The 20174-nt window shown below is 48.2% G+C and overlaps 1 protein-coding gene across 4 annotated transcripts in view; it reads right to left on the reverse strand.

Moving 5' to 3' along the window:
- Positions 1-481: 481 nt before the first annotated feature.
- SNAP47 (synaptosome associated protein 47) overlaps positions 482-20174 on the reverse strand; it is a 102227-nt gene continuing 82534 nt past the window's right edge. The window contains exon 5 of one of the 4 annotated variants that reach the window (XM_057708587.1): positions 482-1074. In XM_057708587.1, the coding sequence (XP_057564570.1) occupies positions 1027-1074 (48 nt within the window). In that variant the 3' untranslated portion in view covers positions 482-1026. Of the gene's footprint in view, positions 1075-16283; positions 20117-20174 lie in introns of those variants that run through there. The other 3 variants (XM_057708593.1, XR_009049152.1, XM_057708592.1) reach the window with 3 other exon arrangements.

Raw genomic sequence — 20174 nt, forward strand, 5'->3', positions numbered from 1 at the left:
GGCCCTTGGAGCATGGGCTTCCAGACTCAAACACTCTAGCTCTGTCTGCAAGTCAGAATTTTGCCTGAAAATAACCTCCTTTTCCTTATGTAGATTAAAAAAGTAACTAGGGAAGATAACTATTTTTCCAACATAAATTTCCCCTCTTCTTTCCTCTCCAAAAATATTCACTAACATAGTTTTGAGAATATCACCCCCAGGTGTAGTAAAAAGCAAACATCACTTCTGGAGGGGAGGCGCCGAGGCTCCCCACCCTACAGGGCACCTGGTGAGAACTTGTCTGCACAGTTACTACTGCAGATGGTTCTTCAGGACCAGCTATTATCATAGGAAATAGTGTTTAATGGTCAAGCCACAAATAAGATAAACATTGCAAATGAAGAACAGTCCCAGAGAGGAGATCATGGATGTAAAGCTTGCCTTCAAATCAGTCTAAAGATACACTTACTACTATATGTTTAAACTGTGACTTTTACAAAGGTAATCAAGGAAGAGGCTGTTTTACGATCAGTCTCAGCTACAATTTATTTTGTTGGTTTTTGCAGTAGATGTAATGTTTTGTTTTTAAGTTTGCCTTGCAATATCAAGACACTGATCCAGAAGCTCCAGGGAAGGAAAATTTGCCTTACAAACTCCACACAGCTGCTTGCATTTTTAATTATAAATAAGACAAGTCAACAAGACGCACCCAACACTTGCAAGGACCCTGGAGCCGTCCCTAACCTGTGCAGACATTTAGTTCCAATGTTTGTGGGTTCCAGAAGAACCAGGAGAGTTCCAGGACTGCAGCATGCAGTTAGAACCTTAAAGAAGGACCCCTGAACGCTCTGCGTGGAAGGTGGTGTGTGGAAAAAACCGACGTCTGCTGTGAACTCTTCAGCTCGCCCACATGCATCCAGAGATATGACAAAAGTAGGTATTTACATGCCCATCTGGCCTTGGCCTTGCCTCCTGAGGTGACTCCACCCAGTTTCCTGGTTTGTTTCCTCCTCCACGAGACAGAGTTTCCTAAGCTTTTTTCCAGTTTCAAGTGTTCCATATACGTGTTTTTATTTTAAGCCAGCATGATCCTCTCTGAGAGAAAGTAAACACAAATTATTCATTAGCTGATGGGTACATTCATTAATTATCATGGACCCTCATTATCTGCAGATTCTGTCTTTGTGACTCTTTCTCCTTTTTAATTTTTATTTCCTTAAACGTTTTGAAACTTATTTGGCCTCTTTCAGTGAAGACCTGAAAATACAGGACTGGAGGTGGGGAGAAACGCCTGACCTGCAGGATGGTTCTGCCCAGAGGGTGGACGCAGAGACTGTCTACCCTGTGCTCCTTCTCAGGGTAAGACTGCTTTCGGCTCTCGCCACAGCGGGGCCCTGGGCAGCCTAGGGGGTAGTTCACTCTCCTCCTCCACAGCCTCAACCTCCCTTTCCTTTGTCAGGGGTTGCGGATTAAACCAAGAGCCTCTCTTCCTCCTAAACCCTCCTCGGCTGCCTCTCCTTCAGCTCTGTGCAGTGTCCGTCCCTCAAGGAGAAGAGGAGTCAGGCTTAGGAAGGGAGGATGGACAGACAGCAGCCTCCCTTTCCTCAGTGGAAAGTTGGCCCAAAGCCTTCCTTTGGCTGGGACAAGGCACAGCATACACCGCAGTGGGGAGTGGGACCAACAGCACCTGGGGAGGAACTGACGGCACTCAGGGAGGATGGGGTCTGAGAGGTGAAGCTGTGAGGGTCCCGCTGCCCCTTGGAGGGAGGCGCTGGGTGTGGGCCCACCTGTGGGAGTCACCATCCCTGTCCGGAGCCCAGGCCTAGGTGAGCTGGCGTAGCTGCCTCACCGCACCTACCCGTCTCCCATCCTTGGCTTTCGGCTGGCCAGGAGCCAAAGCCTGGCCAGTCAGGAGTGGCACCCCGCCCTGGGGGGCAGGAGGCTGGGGTGATACTGGGGAAGATGGACTCCTGCTGGCCTGCAGAGAACTTGGGGTGCCATAACTCCTGTCCTTCCAGGAGAAATTCTGTCTCACCCGATTTCCTCAGCCTTCCCAGAGTCCAGAGCTTGCCCCAAATTTCCCTGGGTGGTACATTGAGAACAGGACCCCTGGGATCAGGTGGGGCCAAGGGCCTCTCAAAGCCAGAGCAGGTGGGCCGAAGGGAGCCCCATGGCTGTGCACCCGTGCCCTCCCCAGCTAGCCCCTGCAGCACTCTGATGAGCACGTGTCCCTCTCCCATGGACGGAGGAAGCAGCTGGGGTGGAGTTGGAAGAGCACAGGAAACTAGTGTAGTATGCCCCCACAAAGGATGTGGGTGCCTTGCTTACTGGAGAAACACAGGTGGGAGGTTTGAGAGCTGTGAAGCCACTCTGGCTAATGAATTTCTTTACCGCTGTGCCTCTCCAGGGGCACCATGTGGACCCTGTATCCACGAGGGTTCCTCAGGTCCCAGGATGGGGAAGTGCCGTCCTAGTTTTTATGCCAAAGGTCCACATCCTGGGAAGCTCCTCTCTTGGGTGTGAAAGGTCCAGGGTCTGTGACTGAAGCAGAAGACTGGGAGAAGAGTAAAAATTTCATATGGTGGCCCCCAAAACCGGGTGAAAGCAGCACTGTTTAGTGTCTAGCAGATAGGGCAGAGAGTGCTGGTCTTCCACAGTTACTGGGTGCTGTGACCTGTGGCTCACGCTGGTGGGCCACTCGGATGGAGTGATGCCGTCCAAGGATCCACTGTTGTGCTCTGTGCTGAGGTGGTACTACTTAACTGTTGCACCGGGAGTGCACAGAGGATGAAAAAGAGAACGATGATGACTAGAGCCAGTACAACCTGGCTGTCGCCAAAAGAGAGGCTTCAACATCAGACAGAAGGGCCACACACCTGGATGGGAAGCCGGAGCCCACACAGAGCACATGCACCATAAGCTGGACGTGGAGTGGGCAAGGAGCAAGGGGCGACCACACACGTGGAGGCCAAACTCATGTCTCTCTGAGATGGCAGCACTTCTGCCCCAGACACATGTTTCCATCTCCCTAAGACACACCAGTGTGCAGCTGGGAGTAGCAGCTGCTCAGCACCTTGGGCACGCCACCCAAACGAGCACCATCCCCTCAACTGCCCTGGCTGAGAATGCTCACATGTCCTACTTCAGATGTTGCAACTAACGTACTGTGGGTGGTAGAGGGAAGGTTTGGAACAGACAGCCTCAGACCCACCCCTGCCCAGGGCTGCACAGCTTCTTGGAGAGGCACTGTCTGACGACAGAACGGGACATGGCTGACCTCGGCTATCAGGAGGCAGAACTCCTTGTCCTGGCACAGGGCCCCCCCGGGCCAGGCTCCCAACCCAGCCAGACCCTCTCACACACCCGTGTACACATACTCACACCCCAACCTCTTCACATGCACACACATCCCACGCCTAAACCTATGTACAGACTCACACACACATTCACATGCACACACTCACACATATCCTAAAACCACATGCACACAATGACACACCCACGCACACACTCACATATGCACACACCCGTGCACATACACCCTCATACACACCCAAACCCACACACATACCCAAGCACACACACCCCTCCAGATCCACCCACGCACCCTCCATCACACACACCTGACCGCACACGCAACACACACACACACACTCACATATACACACCACTTGTCTTGTGATGCGTGTTCCCCTAGGCTCAGGAACACGGACAGCAACAGCCCCGAGGGAGCCTGGTGAGCTACAGGTCAGAACATTCTCTCCCACTGGCTCCTCTGCCCTGGAGCCAGGCTGGCCCTCCCTCTTCCACCTCACAAGGCTGCTCCCACTGCGCCCTTGAACAGCCCCAGGCGGGCATCCCCTAACCAAACCCGGCTCTGGAATCGGGAGGGAGGGAGGCCGGCCCTGGACAGGGCTCCTGGTCAGTATCCTGTGCAAATCCTGGTGAGGCCTGAGGAGCTGGAGGTCAGGAACTGAGGAGGCCATGGGTCTGGTCAGGTGGGACCCCAAGGACCTACTGTGCAGCACATAGAACTCTGCTCCATGTTATGTGGCAGCCTGCATGGGAGGGGAGTTTCGGGGAGGATGCATACGTGTATATGTATGGCTGAGTTGCTTTGCTGTGCACCTGAAACTATCACATTGTTAATCGGCTATACGCCAATATAAATTTCTTTTTAAAGTTAAAAAAAAAAAAAGAAAAGGTGAGACCCTAAGCAAGGAGCCGGGAGCCACCATGGTCAGCTGATGTCTGCCCAAGCTGCGGGTGGCCTATATGCAGACATACTTGCCTGGAAGGCTCCAGTGTGTGCAGGTACCACTGTGTCACCTCGGTCATCGTTTCCAGAACACCCGTTGGGGTTTCACCCTGTGTCCCTTCCTAGGCTTGGTGCCCAGAGGGTGTAGGTCCTTTGTTCCCCCCACCCTGAGGCTCACCAGAGAGCTCCCTCATAAAGAAAGGCAGCTCAGAATCCACCCCTTCCCACCTTCCACACACTCCAGATTCCAGCTGCTGGAGGATGCCACCTGAGCTCTGCACCAGCCACACCTGGCCCCTGCATCGCCCGTCCCCTCCACTTGGATGCCCATGTCCAAACCCTCTGCTTTCTGACCACTGCCCAGCCCACTTCTGTCTCGCTGAGGCTATAAGCTCACGCTCACACCAGGGGTCCAGAGGGTGGCGTCCAGGCACGCCCACACTCAGAGACCAGTGCTCAACAAATGAATGAGCAAAATACTTCCTGCAAAGAATTTTATCCTTTAGCACTATACAGATAGCAGGACTGTATTAAAATAGGCCTCACTCTGTATCTCATTTTTATCAGACTCTGAACATAAGGAAAGAATTAAGCTTTGAAGGAGGTATCATTTCCAAATCTAAGCAGATTTTTGTTTTGGAACTTTCTCCCTTGAAAATTACTGAAAGCCAACGCTGACAGGCATGCTTTCTTCTGAAATTGCAGAGTAATTTATTTATTTATTCAGGCCATGTGCTCACTGGGATGGCATCTGGAGATAAACATCTGCTTTTGGTGAGAGTGGGCAATTTAGTCATGCCAAACGCACAGCAACTCCAGTGGTGCAAATTCACAAAATGTCCGGCCCTCTTTCTAAAATCAGAGACTGGTCAGAGGCGAGGACCAAGTGTGGAGTCCTTCCACAGGGACCCCTGACATCCTCCTGCAGGACTGTGCTTGTCCCAAGCCATGGGGCCTTCTTCTTTACAGGAAGGGGCCTTAGGAACGTCTACCCCTCCCTCTCCCCAGGACCCAGCCAGACCTTTTGCTTTCTGCCTCCTCACTCCCACTCTCCATGTTCACCACTCCCCTGCTCAGGGATACACCCAAGCAGGAGGCTTAAGGTTTAGGGCAATAGAAAGTAACTTCTGGGCTTCCCTGGTAGCACAGTGGTTAAGAATCCACCTGCCAATGCAGGGCACGCGGGTTCAAGCCCTAGTCTGGGAAGATCCCACATGCTGTGGAGCAACTAAGCCTGTGCGCCACAACTACTGAGCCTGCACTCTAGTGCCCACGAGCCACAACTAACGAGCCCATGCTCCACAACTACTGAAGCCTGCACGCCTAGAGCCTGTGCTCTGCAACAAGAGAAGCCACCGCAATGAGAAGCCTGTGCACAGCAAGAATAGCCCCCGCTCTCCACAATTACAGAAAGCCCGCGCACAGCAACAAAGACCCAATGCAGCCAATAAATAAAAATACATAAATTTATTTATTTTTTTAAAAAAGTAACTTCTCCCAGCAGCACACCCCTCAGGAGCCCTCTCCAATGTCATCCAAGTGGACTTCATGCAGCCATGACCCTAAATGGGGTTTGGTGCCAGGTATGCCCTTACAGGTACAAATGATCCCCACTTGACCCCTGGCAGTCCCCACTGGAAGGGTGGAGGAACCCAGCCGCATGTGGGTATAGCTGATGCACCTCAACCCTAATGGGGGCTCCAGTATCATCTCTGGGCCTGCTTGGGGCTCACCCTGAATGCCAACATGCTGAAGCCACCTGCCCTATCTCCCCAGGGGCAGTGGGGTCCAGAACCAGAGAACACAGACGGGGGCCTTGTCCTTCCTTCCTCTGCCAAGCACCCTCCTACATGCAGGTCCCTCCCTATGGGGTTCCTGCAGCCTTGGTACGAAGAGGAGAGAGAAGCCTGTAGCCCTGAGGGTCCGACACCTTGAGAATCTCCAACTCTGTCTCCCAGAGACTCACTCCATGGCAACTTCCAGAAAGGTTCCCAGGCACTGGACAGGTTAGCTTTGCTCCTTGCAGTCAGTCGATTCACCACAAGTTCTGCCTACAGCACTGAGTCCTTGTCACACAGAACCTCAGACGCCCTGGCTTGTGCTCTCCATTCTGTTTCAATCAGAGGGAGTCTCCTAGCGCCCTGGGTGCCATCAGAGCATCTCTGCCCCACTTCGGGCCTCAGCCCCTCTCTCCACGGATGCTGAGCCCTTCCAAGGCAGGGACGGCCTCTCTTCCCTCCCAGAAGCCGAGGGGTGTTTGTTGAACAAGTGATGGCCTCGGGGCTGGCCAGGTGGGCCACACCTGTCTTAGGCCCAAACGTGCGCAGTTTGAGTTAGGGACCCACTTGTAACAAGCAGGTAGGAAGGCAGGTTTTGGAACCACAGCATTACATGACATTACATGATTTCTCCAAAAAAAGTGAGGCTATCCTTAGCACAGTCAGTGTTTGAGAGTACCCTGGTTCTTGGAACACCTCCAGTGATGGGAGCTCACTGCCTGTGCTCGATGACTGTCAGAAATGCTTGCTGTCTACTGCGCTGAAATGCTGGCGGGAGGAACTTATCTCAGGGGATCCTGCTTTCAAGCAGACAAGATTCAAGCCCCAGAGGGTAGTGCTCTGGGCTTGCTCTCCAATCAGGCAGGGCCGGCTCCCCATCAGAAACACTTGGCCAGCATTAACCTGCCAGTCTCGCCTGTCCACAGCACGCAGAGAGCTGAGGGACTCCCATGGAGCAGAGTGAGCCCCGTGGAGGCCTCACCCCCCAGGTCTCCATCTCTCCTTGCTGTCTCCTCCCTTTGCACTGCCCTGCTGATGGAGTGACCTGTGTCCACAAACAGCAGCAAACCATGATGTTCCCTCTCAGACCCTTACTCGCTCCCCTGGTCACTGGCAACTGGGCAGCGCCCTACTCACTCTATGGGGATGCTGGGCCCACAGTTACCTCCTGTCTGTCCTGACTTTACTGCTGTCAACACTGTGCACCACAACAGAAACCATTAAACTAAAAACATGCCGAACACGTGGAAAAAACAGGAACATTTCCGCGGATAGGGCTGGTGTTCAGCTGGCCATTTTCATTGTAAGTCCCCGGCTGTACCTCCCTGGCCCGCTGCAGGTTCTGATCTGGCTGTCACCCTGAAAATAGACTGCTGGAACCACAGCAAGAGGCTCCTTTTGAGATGACAAAGGCCCCTGGTCGCCTCACCCGCCAGGCGGAGAGGGGGAGGGCTTTCCTCCCCACAGCTGCAGCCCTCATGACGGGCTTCATCACGCTCCTTCCAGCTCCTCAAACGTGTGAAGGGGAGGAAGGGGACTTCTCCCAGGGCCTCAGCACTAAAGGCCTCCTGGAACCGCACTGGCTTCTCAAAGCCCTTTCTTCATGTCTCCTAGTTCCTGAAGCCACTTTGAGGACATCTCACAGCCATCAGGGGTGGGGGCATCTCATAAAGAAGCAGAGAGGCAGTAATGGCCTGGGCCAGGGGCTCTGCCTGGTTGTGACAGTGGATCTTTAGAATCCACAGGTTACAGATGCAGAAATGAATCTTCAGAGGTGGGAAGTAACTTACTAAAGTCCTACTGACAGCAAGGAGAGCCAGCACTGTGGGTCAATGTGTCTACTTCCTGTGGGTGAGGAGTGAGGACTAGACCACAGCTTTCTTTGATGCTGGAAAGAGTGAGGGGCAGATTCTAAGATATCCTCAAAATTCCTGCCCTGGTGTACACACGGCCTCTCCCAGTTATCTGATCAAACACTAATAAGGTGCTGCTGCAGAGGGATTTTGCAGATAGAATCAAGGTCCCAGATCACTGGACCTTCAGATAGGAAGATATCCAGGTGGGCCTGGCCTAATCACATGACTTCCTTTAAAAGTAGTTTTCTCCAGCTGGTTGCAGAGGGAGAGTCCCCAGGTTCACAGCATGAGAAGGATTTGGCTCTGCTGTTAGTGTGAAGATGCAGGGGGCCACGGGGCAAGGAACATGGGTGACCTCTACGGGCTCAGAGCTGCCCAGCTGACAGCCAGAAAGGAAATGAGGACCTCAGTCTCACCGTTGCAAGGAGCTGAATTCTGCCAACAACCTGGATGAGCTTGGAAGAGCCCCAGATGAGGACACAGCCCGGCCAGATGAGGACACAGCCCGGCCAACACCCTGATTTCAGAATTCCAGCCTCCAAAACTGTGAGAGTAGATTTCTGTTGTTTCAAGCCACCCAGTTTGTAGTATTTCGTTATGGCAGCCCCGGGAAACAAATACAGATTCTATTACCTGGGAGTGGGGTGCCACTGTAACAGATACCTAAAAATATGGAAGTGGCTTTAGAGTTAGGTAATGCCTTGAAAAGTTTTGAGACACATGATCGAAAAAGCCTGAACTGCCTTTAGTAGACTATTGGTAGAAATATGGATGTGAAAAACTCTGCCAGTGAGTGCTCAGAAGGAAATGAGTAACATGTTATTGGAAACTGGAGGAAAATTATTATAAAGTGGCAGAGAACTCAGCTGAACTGTGTTCTACTGTTGGGTGGAAAGCAGAACTTGTAAATGAACATGAGGAGACTTCTAAGCCAAGTTTTCAAGGGGTAGCCTGGTACCTCCTTGCTGTTTATAGTAACATTTGAGAGGGAAGAGATAAATTGAAAAAGGAACTGTTAAACAGAAATGATGAGCACCTGATGATCTGGGAAATTCTCAGCCTGCTCAGATAGCAAAAGAGGTGAAAATTAGGAGATTCATGGTGCACGGGTGAGAAAGCCAACAGTGTGGCTGAAGAGATTAAGGGTGTGACTCGTGGATGCACTAGACCATCTCAGCAGAAGCCAGGAACAGAGATGGGGTTACCCAGGCAAATCTAGGGAGGATCTTCTTGCCTATGGTGCAGATCCCCATGGCAAACACAGGAGACCCACACCTTCTTTGAGAATGTTAACCAGCAGAAACACTGCCTGCTCAGACTGAAAGGGATGGAGTGAAGAAGGGCTTGTTGGACTCCTGAAATTCTATAGGCAGAAACAGGCTGATAGAGCTACTGAGCTGGTGACACGTTCTATCCTTCAAGAAAAAGGAAGAATGACTTCAAGAGCTGAGTGTCGGGCCCAGAGGGCAAAGCCTTGAATCACAGAGGATTATTCTCAGGTCTGAAAACTGAACTGAATTTGCCTTGCTGGGTTTTAGTATTGCTTGGGACCAGAGGCTGCTTTCTTTCCTTCCTCTACCTCCCTCCCTCCCTCCATTCCTTCCTTCTTTATTTTTCAATATTTAAAAAAATTTTTTTAAAGTAGTCTTTCTTTCTTCGTTTTAGGTTCACAGCAAAATTGAGTGCAAGGTATAGGCAAGGTATTCCCTGTCCCCATATACACACAGTGTCTCCCACTACCAAAATCCCACAACAGGTGGGCGCATATGTTATAATCGATAAGCCTACACTGACACATCATTATCACCCAAAGTCCATAGCGTACGTTACGGTTCACTCTTGGAGTTTTGACAAATACATGGGTTTTGACAAATAGAACCATTATTATAGCAGTATCATACAAAGTAGTTTCACTGCCCAAGAAATCTGTCGTGCTCTGCCTATCCAACCCTTTCTCCCCCCAATCCCTGGAAACCATTGGCCTTCTTACTGTCTCCACGGTCTTGCCTTTTCCAGAACATCATATAGTTGGAATCATATAGTATGTAGCCTTCTCAGATTTCCTGTCATGTAGTAATACACATTTAAGGTTCTTCCATGTCTTTTCATGACTTGCTAGCTCATTTCTTTTTAGTGCTGAATAACATGCCATTGTCGAGATGTACCAGTTTATTTGTTCATTCAGTCCTTTGGATAACAGTCCTCATCAGGTATGTCTTTTGCAAATATTTTCTCATCCTCTTGACAGTATCTTTCACAGAGCAGAAAATTTAAATTTTAATGAAGTCCAACTTATCGATTCTTTCTTTCATGGATCATGACTTTGGTGTTGTATCTAAAAGGTAACACTATACCCAAGGTCATCTAGGTTTTCTCCTATGTTATCTTCTAGGTAGTTTCATGTTTTACATTTAGGCCTATGATCCATTTTGAGTTAACTTTTGTGAAGGATGTAAGGTCTGTGTCTAGATTTACACTTTATTTTTGGCACGTGGATGCCTAGTTGTTTCAGCAGCATTTGTTGACAAGACTGTTTGTTCCATTGTATTGCTTTTGTTCTTTTGTCAAAGTTCCATTGACTATATTCATGTGCGTTTACTTCTGGGCTTTCCATTCTGTTTCATTGATTTGTCTATTTTTTTCACCAATACCACACTGTCTTGATTGCCATAGCAATACAGTAGTCTTGATTTCAGGTTATGTCAGTCCTCTGACTGTCCTCATTTAATATTGAGTCACTTATTCTGTGTCTTTTGCCTCTCCAGATAAACTTTAGAATCAATTTCTTGATATCCATGAATGACTTACTGGAATTTTGATTGGAATTGCATTGAATTTATCGATCAGATTAGGAAATACTGATATCTTGACAATATTGTCTTCCTATCCATAAACATAGAATCTCTATTTAGCTCTTCTTTGATTTCATTAGTATTTTGCTGTTTTTCTCCTAAAGTTCTTGTACATATTTCAGCTTTCTACCTAAGTATTTCATTTGGGGGGAAGGGTGCTAATATAAATGACATTGTCTACCTAAGTATTTCATATGGGGGGGTACTAATGTAAATGACATTGTTTTTAATTTCAAATTCCACATGTTCATCAGTGGCATATAGGAAAGTTATTAATGTTGTATACAATTAACATTGTATCCTGCAATTTTGCTATAATTGTTTATTAGTTCCAGCAGTTTTTTTTTTTTGTCAGTTCTGTCAGGTTTTCTACACAATCATATTCTCTGCAAGCAAAAACATTTTTATTTTTTCCTTCCCAATCAGTACACTTTTTATTTCCTTTTCTTGTCTTATTGCTTTAGCATTCAGTACAATCTTGAAAAGGAATGGTGAGAAGGAACACCCTTGCCTTGTTTCTGATCTTAGCAGGAAAACTTCTAGTTTCTCACCATTAAGTATGATATTTGCTATAGATTTTTTTGTAGCTGTCCTTATGAAGTTGAGAAAGTTCCCCTCTGTTCCTAGTTTGCTGAAAGCTTTTATCATGAATGAGCACTGGATTTTATCTTATGCTTTTTCTACATCTATCGATATAATCATTTGATTTTTCTTGTTTAGACTGTTGATGTGATGGATTACATTCATTGATTTTTGAATGTTGAACCAGCCTAGCAAACATGTGGTAAATCCCATTTGGTCACTGTGTATAACCATTTTATACATTGTTGATTTGGTTTACCAATATTTTGTTGAGGATTTTTGCATCTATGAGGATTTTTGCATCTATGGTCATGAGATTTTTGCATCTATGGTCATGAGTTTTCTTTTCTTATAATGTCTTCGTCTGGTTTTGTATTAAGGAAATGCTGGCCTCACAGAATGAGTTAGGAAGTTTGCCCTGTGAAATCACTTCTTTAATGGATCTAAGAAGGGCTGCTGACTTTCAGTTTGTTCAGCTTTTAACTTGTGTTAGGATGGAGTAGTGACTTCCCAGCTCATCACATGCCAGAGAGGAAACAGGAACTCTATGACCCTTCCTAACTTCCATTCCACCCCCACCCCCCACCCCCCACCCCCCACCACCTTTTGGAATAGGAACAGTCTATCATTTATCATATGCCTGTTCCCCCACTGTATTTTGGAAGCAGATAATTTGTTTTCTGGTTTCACAGGTCAGAGATGGAAAGGAATTCTGGTCCCCAGGATGGACCATACCAAGAGTCTGACCAATACTGGAATTTAGATGATTCAGATGATGAGATTTTGGATGAAGAGCTGTTATGTAATCGGTTGAGACTTTTGGAGATGTTAGGATGGAATGAATATATTTTATATATGGGATGAATGTGAATTTAGGAGGAAAAGAGGGCAGACTATAATAGGCTGAATTGCTGACTTCAAAAGATTTGTCCAAGTCCTAAGTTTAGGACTATAAATATGACCTACTTGGAAAAAAGTGTTTCTACATATACAGTTAGGTTAAGAATCTTGAGATGAGCAGATCATGCTGGATTATCTGGCGGATACTAAATCCAGTGACAAGTGTCCTTATAAGAAAGAGAGAGTAGGAATTTTGAGACAGACACACAGAAGAGGATGAAGTGATGAGAAGATGCAGTGGAAATGGAGAGATGTGGCCTCAGAAGATGTGGCTTTGGGAAGAATTCTCCCCTAGAGCCTCTGAGGAGAGCAGGGCCCTGCTGACACCTTGATTTCCGAATTCTGACCTCCAGAATTGTGAGAGCTTAAATTCTGTTGTTTCAAGCCACTCAGTTTGTGGTATTTTGTTACAGCAGCCCCAGGAGGATCATACACCTTCATCTGCTCTGTTGTACAGTTTGCAGCCAGGCCAGGTGATGGGGAGACGCTACTCCATGCTGTGAGGTCTGGTAAGAGTGAAGGGCTGGGTGATGGGGATACCCCACCCATGCTAAGATCTGTGGACTGTGAGGGCAGAGTAACAGGGAGACCCCACCCACGATGATGTTCCTGTGCTGGGCAGTGTGACAAGGGAGAGCTGAGCAAGCAGGAGTGGGTGGAGCTGTGAGCAGCCTCAGGCTAGCTTATGATGCCAAGAGGGCAGAGTGCTTACTTCATAGGACCCAGAGGTCAGAGTGGGCTTGAACAAGATGCAATGATGTCTTTTCTCATGACCCACACACTCCAGCAAGCTCACAGAGCAAATGAGGCTCCAGGTTCAGGCACCGCCTGATCTGGGGTTAAGCTGGAGGCATCAGGACAGTGAGTGTCCCAGAGGGCATCTCTCCACCTCCCCAGCTATTACCGAGGTAATGTCCTACATGAACAAGCCAACTGGGAAGAACGGTGGTCTGTAAGTTTAGCAGGCAGCTACTGCTTCCAAAAAGAAACCACATTTTCTATGAGATGGGGCATAAATGTGTGTGTTTGGATTTGTACGTAACCCTGGCTCGTCTAGACTGCACCCCGTGACCTGGGACACTTTCCCTTTTCCCCACACTGTCCTTCCTGCGGGTTCGCTCCTGTTGGGCAGTCAGGATCTTGGAAGCCCCCAGAAGCTTGAATGCCGACCCTGGGTAGGTGTCAGGTGTTTGTTTCCTTGCCCATAAGGAAAGTTAAATAGAGCTCCCCTCTGAAGAGCTTCTGTGAGCACTCAGAGCAAGGCCAGCACACATGAGCAGACTTGAGTGTTTGATTCACAGATGAACCGCTTGCTGGGCACTTGGGAATGGGATCCCTGGCCTTGACCTCTGACCCACCCCCATCCTCTTCATTCCCATGCGGTGCATCTCAATGCTGCCATCACATTAGGAAACTAACTGCCCTCTAGAGTGTCACTTCAATTGGAGAATGCAGCACAAGGTCCAAACAATTACGTCCAAGGGACTTCACGAGGCTGTGCATTCTCTGCTTGTCCTCACCTTCCATGGTGTGGGAGCCCAATGGCTGCACCCCACCTCCCACCCCTTGCTAAGGCATCTGCCCCAAGCCTCTGAACAGAGGCCAGCCTCATTAATTTCTTAGCACCAGCTCCACGGGTCAGGTGTGGGAACAGAACAGCCACTGCTGGTGGGTAGGAGCAGCCTAAGAGTGTGGAGGAAGAGGCAGGGGCAGCAGCCTCAGGCTGTCTGCACATCCTGGGATGCCTGCGAGGTCCTGACCCTCCTTCATGTACAGCTGGGTTTCTGCACCTTGCCCTTTACTCATTCTAGGGAATATGCCCTAGACCTCGCTATCCCTCCAAACCTCCAGAAAGGACAGATAGGGGAAGTGAGTTGCCTATTCCCTAGCTCACACTTCCCTCCCCAGGGTGAGACAAAGGGGCAGAGGTTGTGACGGGAGATGACAGTAAAATCCAGAGGGCCCTGAGGAACAAGTGCTGCTTCAGACCTGGTGGGAGAACAGGCTGGACAGTTAGTGTGGAACCAGTGCACCCTAGGACAGTAGCCACTCACGATGGGATGGCCTGGACATGGTTGCCTAACTAGCAAGAGCCCAGGATGTGAGTCAGGCCCACAGAACACAGCCTTGACCATGGTATTGCTCACAGCTCCCCACCCTTGCAGCCCTGGTCTCCTCACCTGGACACTGCACGTGGCCCCTGAATGGCTCTGCTGGGTTGGCGAGCAGCTCCCGCTGTCTTTGAATCAATGAGTTCCCCATTCTGCCCCTGCCAGTCTGCTTCTCACTGAGGAAGTTGAGGGATGAGACTGAGCAGTCCTTCTGGGAAGCAGGACACCCTTGCCTCCAGACTAGCCGAAGGACCAACCCTGTGGCTTTTCACTTTCAAAATGAATCAGGGAAAATTACCTCCTGGGCAAAACCCACTGCTGTTATAACTTTCCAGATGGGTGCCAAAAGCTTGAGATATTATGTGGTTGTGCAAAGCAGTTGCAAATGTGAAAACGGATTACAATTTGCAAGTGTTTCAAGTTTTATTCAAACTCATAGCGAATAATTATACTGGGAGCAGTGAGGGGAGAGAGGGCTTGGGGCCTTGGAGGCACCTGCTTGTAGCATGGTCTCATGCCAGGGTTGATGCCCCAATCAGTACAAACTGCCTCCAAGAGGACATTTCATCAAACCCAAAACCAAAGCCCCCACCCCAACTGACTGCATATAGTTGAGTTTCCTGTGTTATTTGAAAACATCTCAAGGGTTGACTTTTGTTTTTTCCTCTCTCCTAAAATTTGTGTGTATGCTGATTTGGGGCCTCCAGAGAAGATCACCTGTGGAAACCAGTACCTGTCATTTCCCATCTTGCTCCCCTCTCTGTACTGTTCCCATTTCTGCCTTTGAAAGGAATAGGACTGACTTTGTGCCATCAGCGCAGGCTGTGAAGCTCTGAATAGCTGAGCACAGTCAGAAAACAAGGTGGTAGGGGTCTCCCAGCCTGTGACTGATATTTTTGCTGTATCTTTGCCACAAGCAGCTTTGTCACACAACTAATTGGCTATAAGGCAATTTTGCCATAAAAGATAAAATACCTAATTCACAACAGTCTTTGAGAGCATTAACTATCAATTCTTTAGCTAAATTAGATACAGCAGCTTGTTCTCTAATGCTTTCTTTACCAAACTTATCATGCAATATGAGAAGTCGGAGGAAAAAGAAAGAATCAAGGACTTCCTATCCACCCCCTCCCCCCCAAAAATAAATGGTTATGTGATTCCTGATGATCATAAGTTTTTTGAAAATGGTGAAAAATTTTTGCTATTTGATAGCAGAGTACATGATGTAGCCAGAATTTTGGTATCTGGCACAGAATCCGGCTTAGATGATTTGGTTAAATATAAGGACTGGACATGTGATGGAATATTTAATGTAGTCCAGATATGTACTACCAGTTACACACAATAAATATACTGGCAAGAAATAGCATCCTTCGTCTGCTTCACTTTCAGAAAAACCTGAAGAGACTTAACAGATTTTTTAATATCATAAAGAACTTACAACGGACATTAGATCCTGAACCCTTAATGCTCAATTTTGAGAAAGGAAGTATCATCACTTTCTCTAAGTGATACCCAAATACAACCATAACCATGAATCTATACACATTTTAATTGTATTCAAATATTTTTAATATTTTCATTTTTCCACAATCTTTAAAATATTTTGTCATTAATTTTTCATGTTTCATTATGTCATTTTTGTCTTTTTCATTATGCTCTTTTTATCTTTAATGGCAAAAATACCCAGAACCCTCCCAGCTGCAACCCTAGAATCAGCTTTGAATACCAGGAGCAGTGCCATGTGAAGGGCTCAGGCCATGCTTGAGTTTGGGGCTGAGGAGGGAAGTAAGTTGCCCTCTAGGACAGACACTGCTGGACAACTTTATGTGAAAACTCAAAAGGAACACATCCACCTGGGCAGGTGAGTACAAAGCCCTGCAGTCTGTTCTCCCATGGCCTGAATTTTCAAATGGCTGAAAGAAGAAAATCAAACAAGAATAACATTTCAGGACACAGAAAATATATGAAATTCTAATCTCACAGGTAGTTTTATTGGAACATAGCATGGCCATTTGTTCCCAACAGACACCATATGGCTTGAAAGATGAAGTATTTTCTACATGGCCTTTTACAGAAAAAGTCTGCTGACCTCTGCCCTAAACAAAAAAAAGAATCAGCCATTTTTGATGAAATGTCAAAGCAGTTTCATTTCAGCTCAAAATTGGTATCACAGTTGCATTAGATGTGGGTCTTTTATTCTGCCCACCTTTATTAAGTGTAAAACTGAGCTCAAAGCACTGTTTTAGGAAGTGCAAACACCTTATGGGGTGACAACAAACTAACATAATCCATTCCCTCAGTCGCAGGTTAAAAGGCAAATAGATTTTGGTACTCACATGGGTGAGCTCGACCCCGCACACAAACCCAGTGTCAGCGTCAGAGGACAAACTCCACATGGGGAAAGGAAAAAAACAAGAGACACAATAGGTCCTGATCCAAACACCAGTGATGGTGATGATAACAGGCTCAGGGTGCCCTTCCTGCCACTTTCCGGAGGGTCTACTCACTTGATGGGATCCACTTGGTTCTAGCCGTCATGGTACTTACTACCTGGGCTGCCTGAGGATGGCAGGAGAGATCACCAGCCTACCTGCTCCTCTCCTTCCCCTGGTACTGCCTCTAGGAGCACCACAAGATCTGTTTCCCCTCATGTCCTTCCCATGTCTAAAATGTGGAGGCACCATAAGTTGAGGGAGCAGTGGGAGGTGGAATTAGTGCGCCTGGGGTGGGGATCGGCATGTTGTGGGAGTTAGTGCTTGGTTATACAGGGTTCTTGGCAATTTTGTTCCAGCCTCGGTGACTAACAGCTTGGCACATGGACTTTCTGCTACTGGAAGGGGTTATGGTTAAAAAAGTGAACTCTGGGGCCAAGGTGTAAAAAACATTGCATAAAATGTCCCTTGATAGCTTTTTTTTTTTACACTCTTAAGTCTCCACATAAACAGACCATAGTCTCTGTCAATTTAACTATTCATGGAAGAGAAAAGGCCTGCAGAATAAGCCTCTAACAGTACAATGTCTTCTGTGCCACACACATTCATGGCCAGTGTCTGGGGTTTATGCATCCCCAGGTGATGGTCTAGGAGCGCTCAGGGCCTGGCCCCCGGCTTTCCAGAGGCTGTTAGCAGCCGAGGTGTGTGTGGCCCTGATGCCACATGAGTGCTGGGTGGCATCTGCTTTCAGGACAAGCAGGAGGCTGAGCTGGGAACTCCAGAGCAGTGCCCACCTGGAATCAGAGCAGCACCATGAGTGGGACAGACTCGTTTTCCTTTCAGGGCCCCCCAGAGCTAGATGGAGAGAGAGCAGGTCTGATGGCAGTAAGTCATCTGGCCTGTGGATCTTCCCCTCCTGCTCATTAGAAACATCTGGGTAATGTGTACACCCTCAGAGACTGACTGAGGAGCCTGGGGTCAGTGCACGCATGTGTGCATCTGTGTGCGTATTTTCTGAGTCCTTGGCACGAGCCCAGCATGTGGCCCTGGTGAGAACCACGTACTCTACCTCAGGGGAACCCACTCTCAGGGCTGCTGTGAGAAGCTACAGCATCTGGCACAGCCCACCCACCTGCAGGTGCCCCATGCCCAGGGCATGAGCTGCCTTTCCTCCAGCATTCCTCCAGGTTCCATGGGAACGTGATGCCGCTGTCTCTAGGCACGAGCTCTCTATAACCGTCCTTGTTGACACGCCTTCACATCCGCTGCACCCTCCCCAACCTTCCCGGCATCAAGCACAAGGAGAAGGGGCTGCATGGGGTTCAGACCCTCTGGAATGGGCATGAGCTCTGAGAGCTCCATCACTTGATGTGCCAGGAAAGGTCGAGAGCAACAGCTCACATGCCTGCATTAGAGAAACCTTGAAAGAACAGGCCCACGTCTCATTTTGGAGCTTAGTAAATACAAACCAAGACAAACAGAGACTAGGAATATAATTTACCAAATTGAAAAAAAGAAAAGAATTAAGAGACCTTTATGAATGTTACTTTCTAGAAGTGCTACTTTCCATGTCTTTTTGGAATGGGTCAGCTGCCACAAGGCTGGGCATCCCTAGGTGACCCAAAATTCATGCTCACTGGGAACCTCAGAATGTGACCTTATCTGGAAACGGGGTCTTTGTAGATATCATCAAGGTAAGGATCTCAAGATGAGAAGACCTTGGTTGAGATGGATCCTTATAAGAGAAAGGAGAGGGAGATCTGAGACACAGAAACAAGGGAAGATGGCCATATGACAATGGAGGCAGAGTTTAGGGTGATGTGGCCACAAGCCCAGGGATACCTGGAGGTACCAGCAACTAGAAGTGGCAGGAATGATCCTCTTTTAGAGTCTCCAGAAGGAGCACAGCCTGTCCACACCTCGATCCTGGACTTCTGGCCTCCAGAAGTGCATTCCTATTGTTGTAAGCCTCCTGTTTGTGGTACTTTGTTAGAGCAGCCCCAGAACACTAACACTACATCTGTGAATTAATTCTTAAAACCATCTAGGACTTAGAATGCAAGTGGAGTGGTGCAGGAGGGCAGCAAAGGGCTTGCGAGCGCCATCCCAGGAGGACTACAGGAAAGGCACTTCAAAGTAACATCTCTACAAGGTCTAAATGCGCCTCTCTGTGCAAGGTTCTTTGGGATGCTGTTTCAAAGCAGTCTGGAGGTGGCGTGTGGTGAGAATGGGAGGAGGTCACCCACTTCTCTACCTTCCCCTCATCTTTCCATGACAGGCTCTCCCAGGGACACATTAAGACACCCCAAACCAAGCAAAAAGCAGCATCAATGCATAGCTTCAAAAAAATATTCTAAAACTAGCATTTCTCTTTTGTTTCTGGATAGAAAAAGGACAGAAAAACAAAGTTAACACTTTTTAAAATAGGTTCATTATGCACTATTTTCATGTTTGACTAAAAACTGAACAGTGAAAGAATATTTCAGGTGTTTACAGGATGACATCAACATGTACTAGACTCTTAGCTTTGGCTAGAAATTACAATACAACCAAAAAGAAATTGACCTGTCCACCAGAGAAAAATGGAACAAAATGAAGGTTGTGGGGTCTGTGCTGAGCTGCCCATGTAGGAGAGACAGGCTCAGGCCTGAATGTGATCCTGGAGAAGACATTTTGCTGACACAGGATATGCCCACAGTGTTCAGACAAGCAGAGGGCTAGAAATAAGTAGATTAATTTCATAGACACTTACATCATCCATGCTTATCAAGAATGGAGAAAGGATGAAAACTGTTGTGCCACTGCAGCCCTGGGACTGTGGCCATGCAAAGTGGCCCAAGTTCAGGGTGTAGCCTCAGAACAAAGAGCCACCTTGCTGTCATGGCCGCCTCAACAGGGCTCAGCCTGTGTTGGAAGGCGTGTGTGCTCCTGACTCCCCAAGCAGCCCAAGAGGGCCCTGGGGGGAAGCAGCTCACTGTACTTGCAGGCAGAACTCCTCTCCTGTAGCTGCACCTTCAGCCACAATCACCTTAAGCTAAGCTGCTCCCAGCTTTCACAGCAGCCCTTCATCCTGAGGCAGCTGTGCACCTCCTGGGGCAGGGTGCTTGGAATGACTTCCTAGGGTCTTCATCTCAAAGGAAGCATGCAGGAGTTGAGAACAACGTACTCAGAGAAGTGATTCTCATCAAAAGCAGTTACCGCTATGCTTTCTTGGCCTTCTAGGTCAGTTTTTTCATTCGTCGGTTATGCTTGTCAATGATTAAGGTTGTCCGGTCCACAGCTGCAGTGATGCCATCCAAGGCCTCATCCTGTCTCTCCAGCTCCGTTTCAGTATCCAACGCAAGACCTTTTAGCTTCCTTAGGATCTGCAAGAGAAGCACAAATAATAGCAGGGGCTGCCTTTTCTTATTCTCCCCAAAATAG

The sequence above is a fragment of the Hippopotamus amphibius genome, chromosome 15, assembly GCF_030028045.1.
Source record: "Hippopotamus amphibius kiboko isolate mHipAmp2 chromosome 15, mHipAmp2.hap2, whole genome shotgun sequence".
NCBI classification, from domain to species: Eukaryota; Metazoa; Chordata; class Mammalia; order Artiodactyla; family Hippopotamidae; genus Hippopotamus; species Hippopotamus amphibius.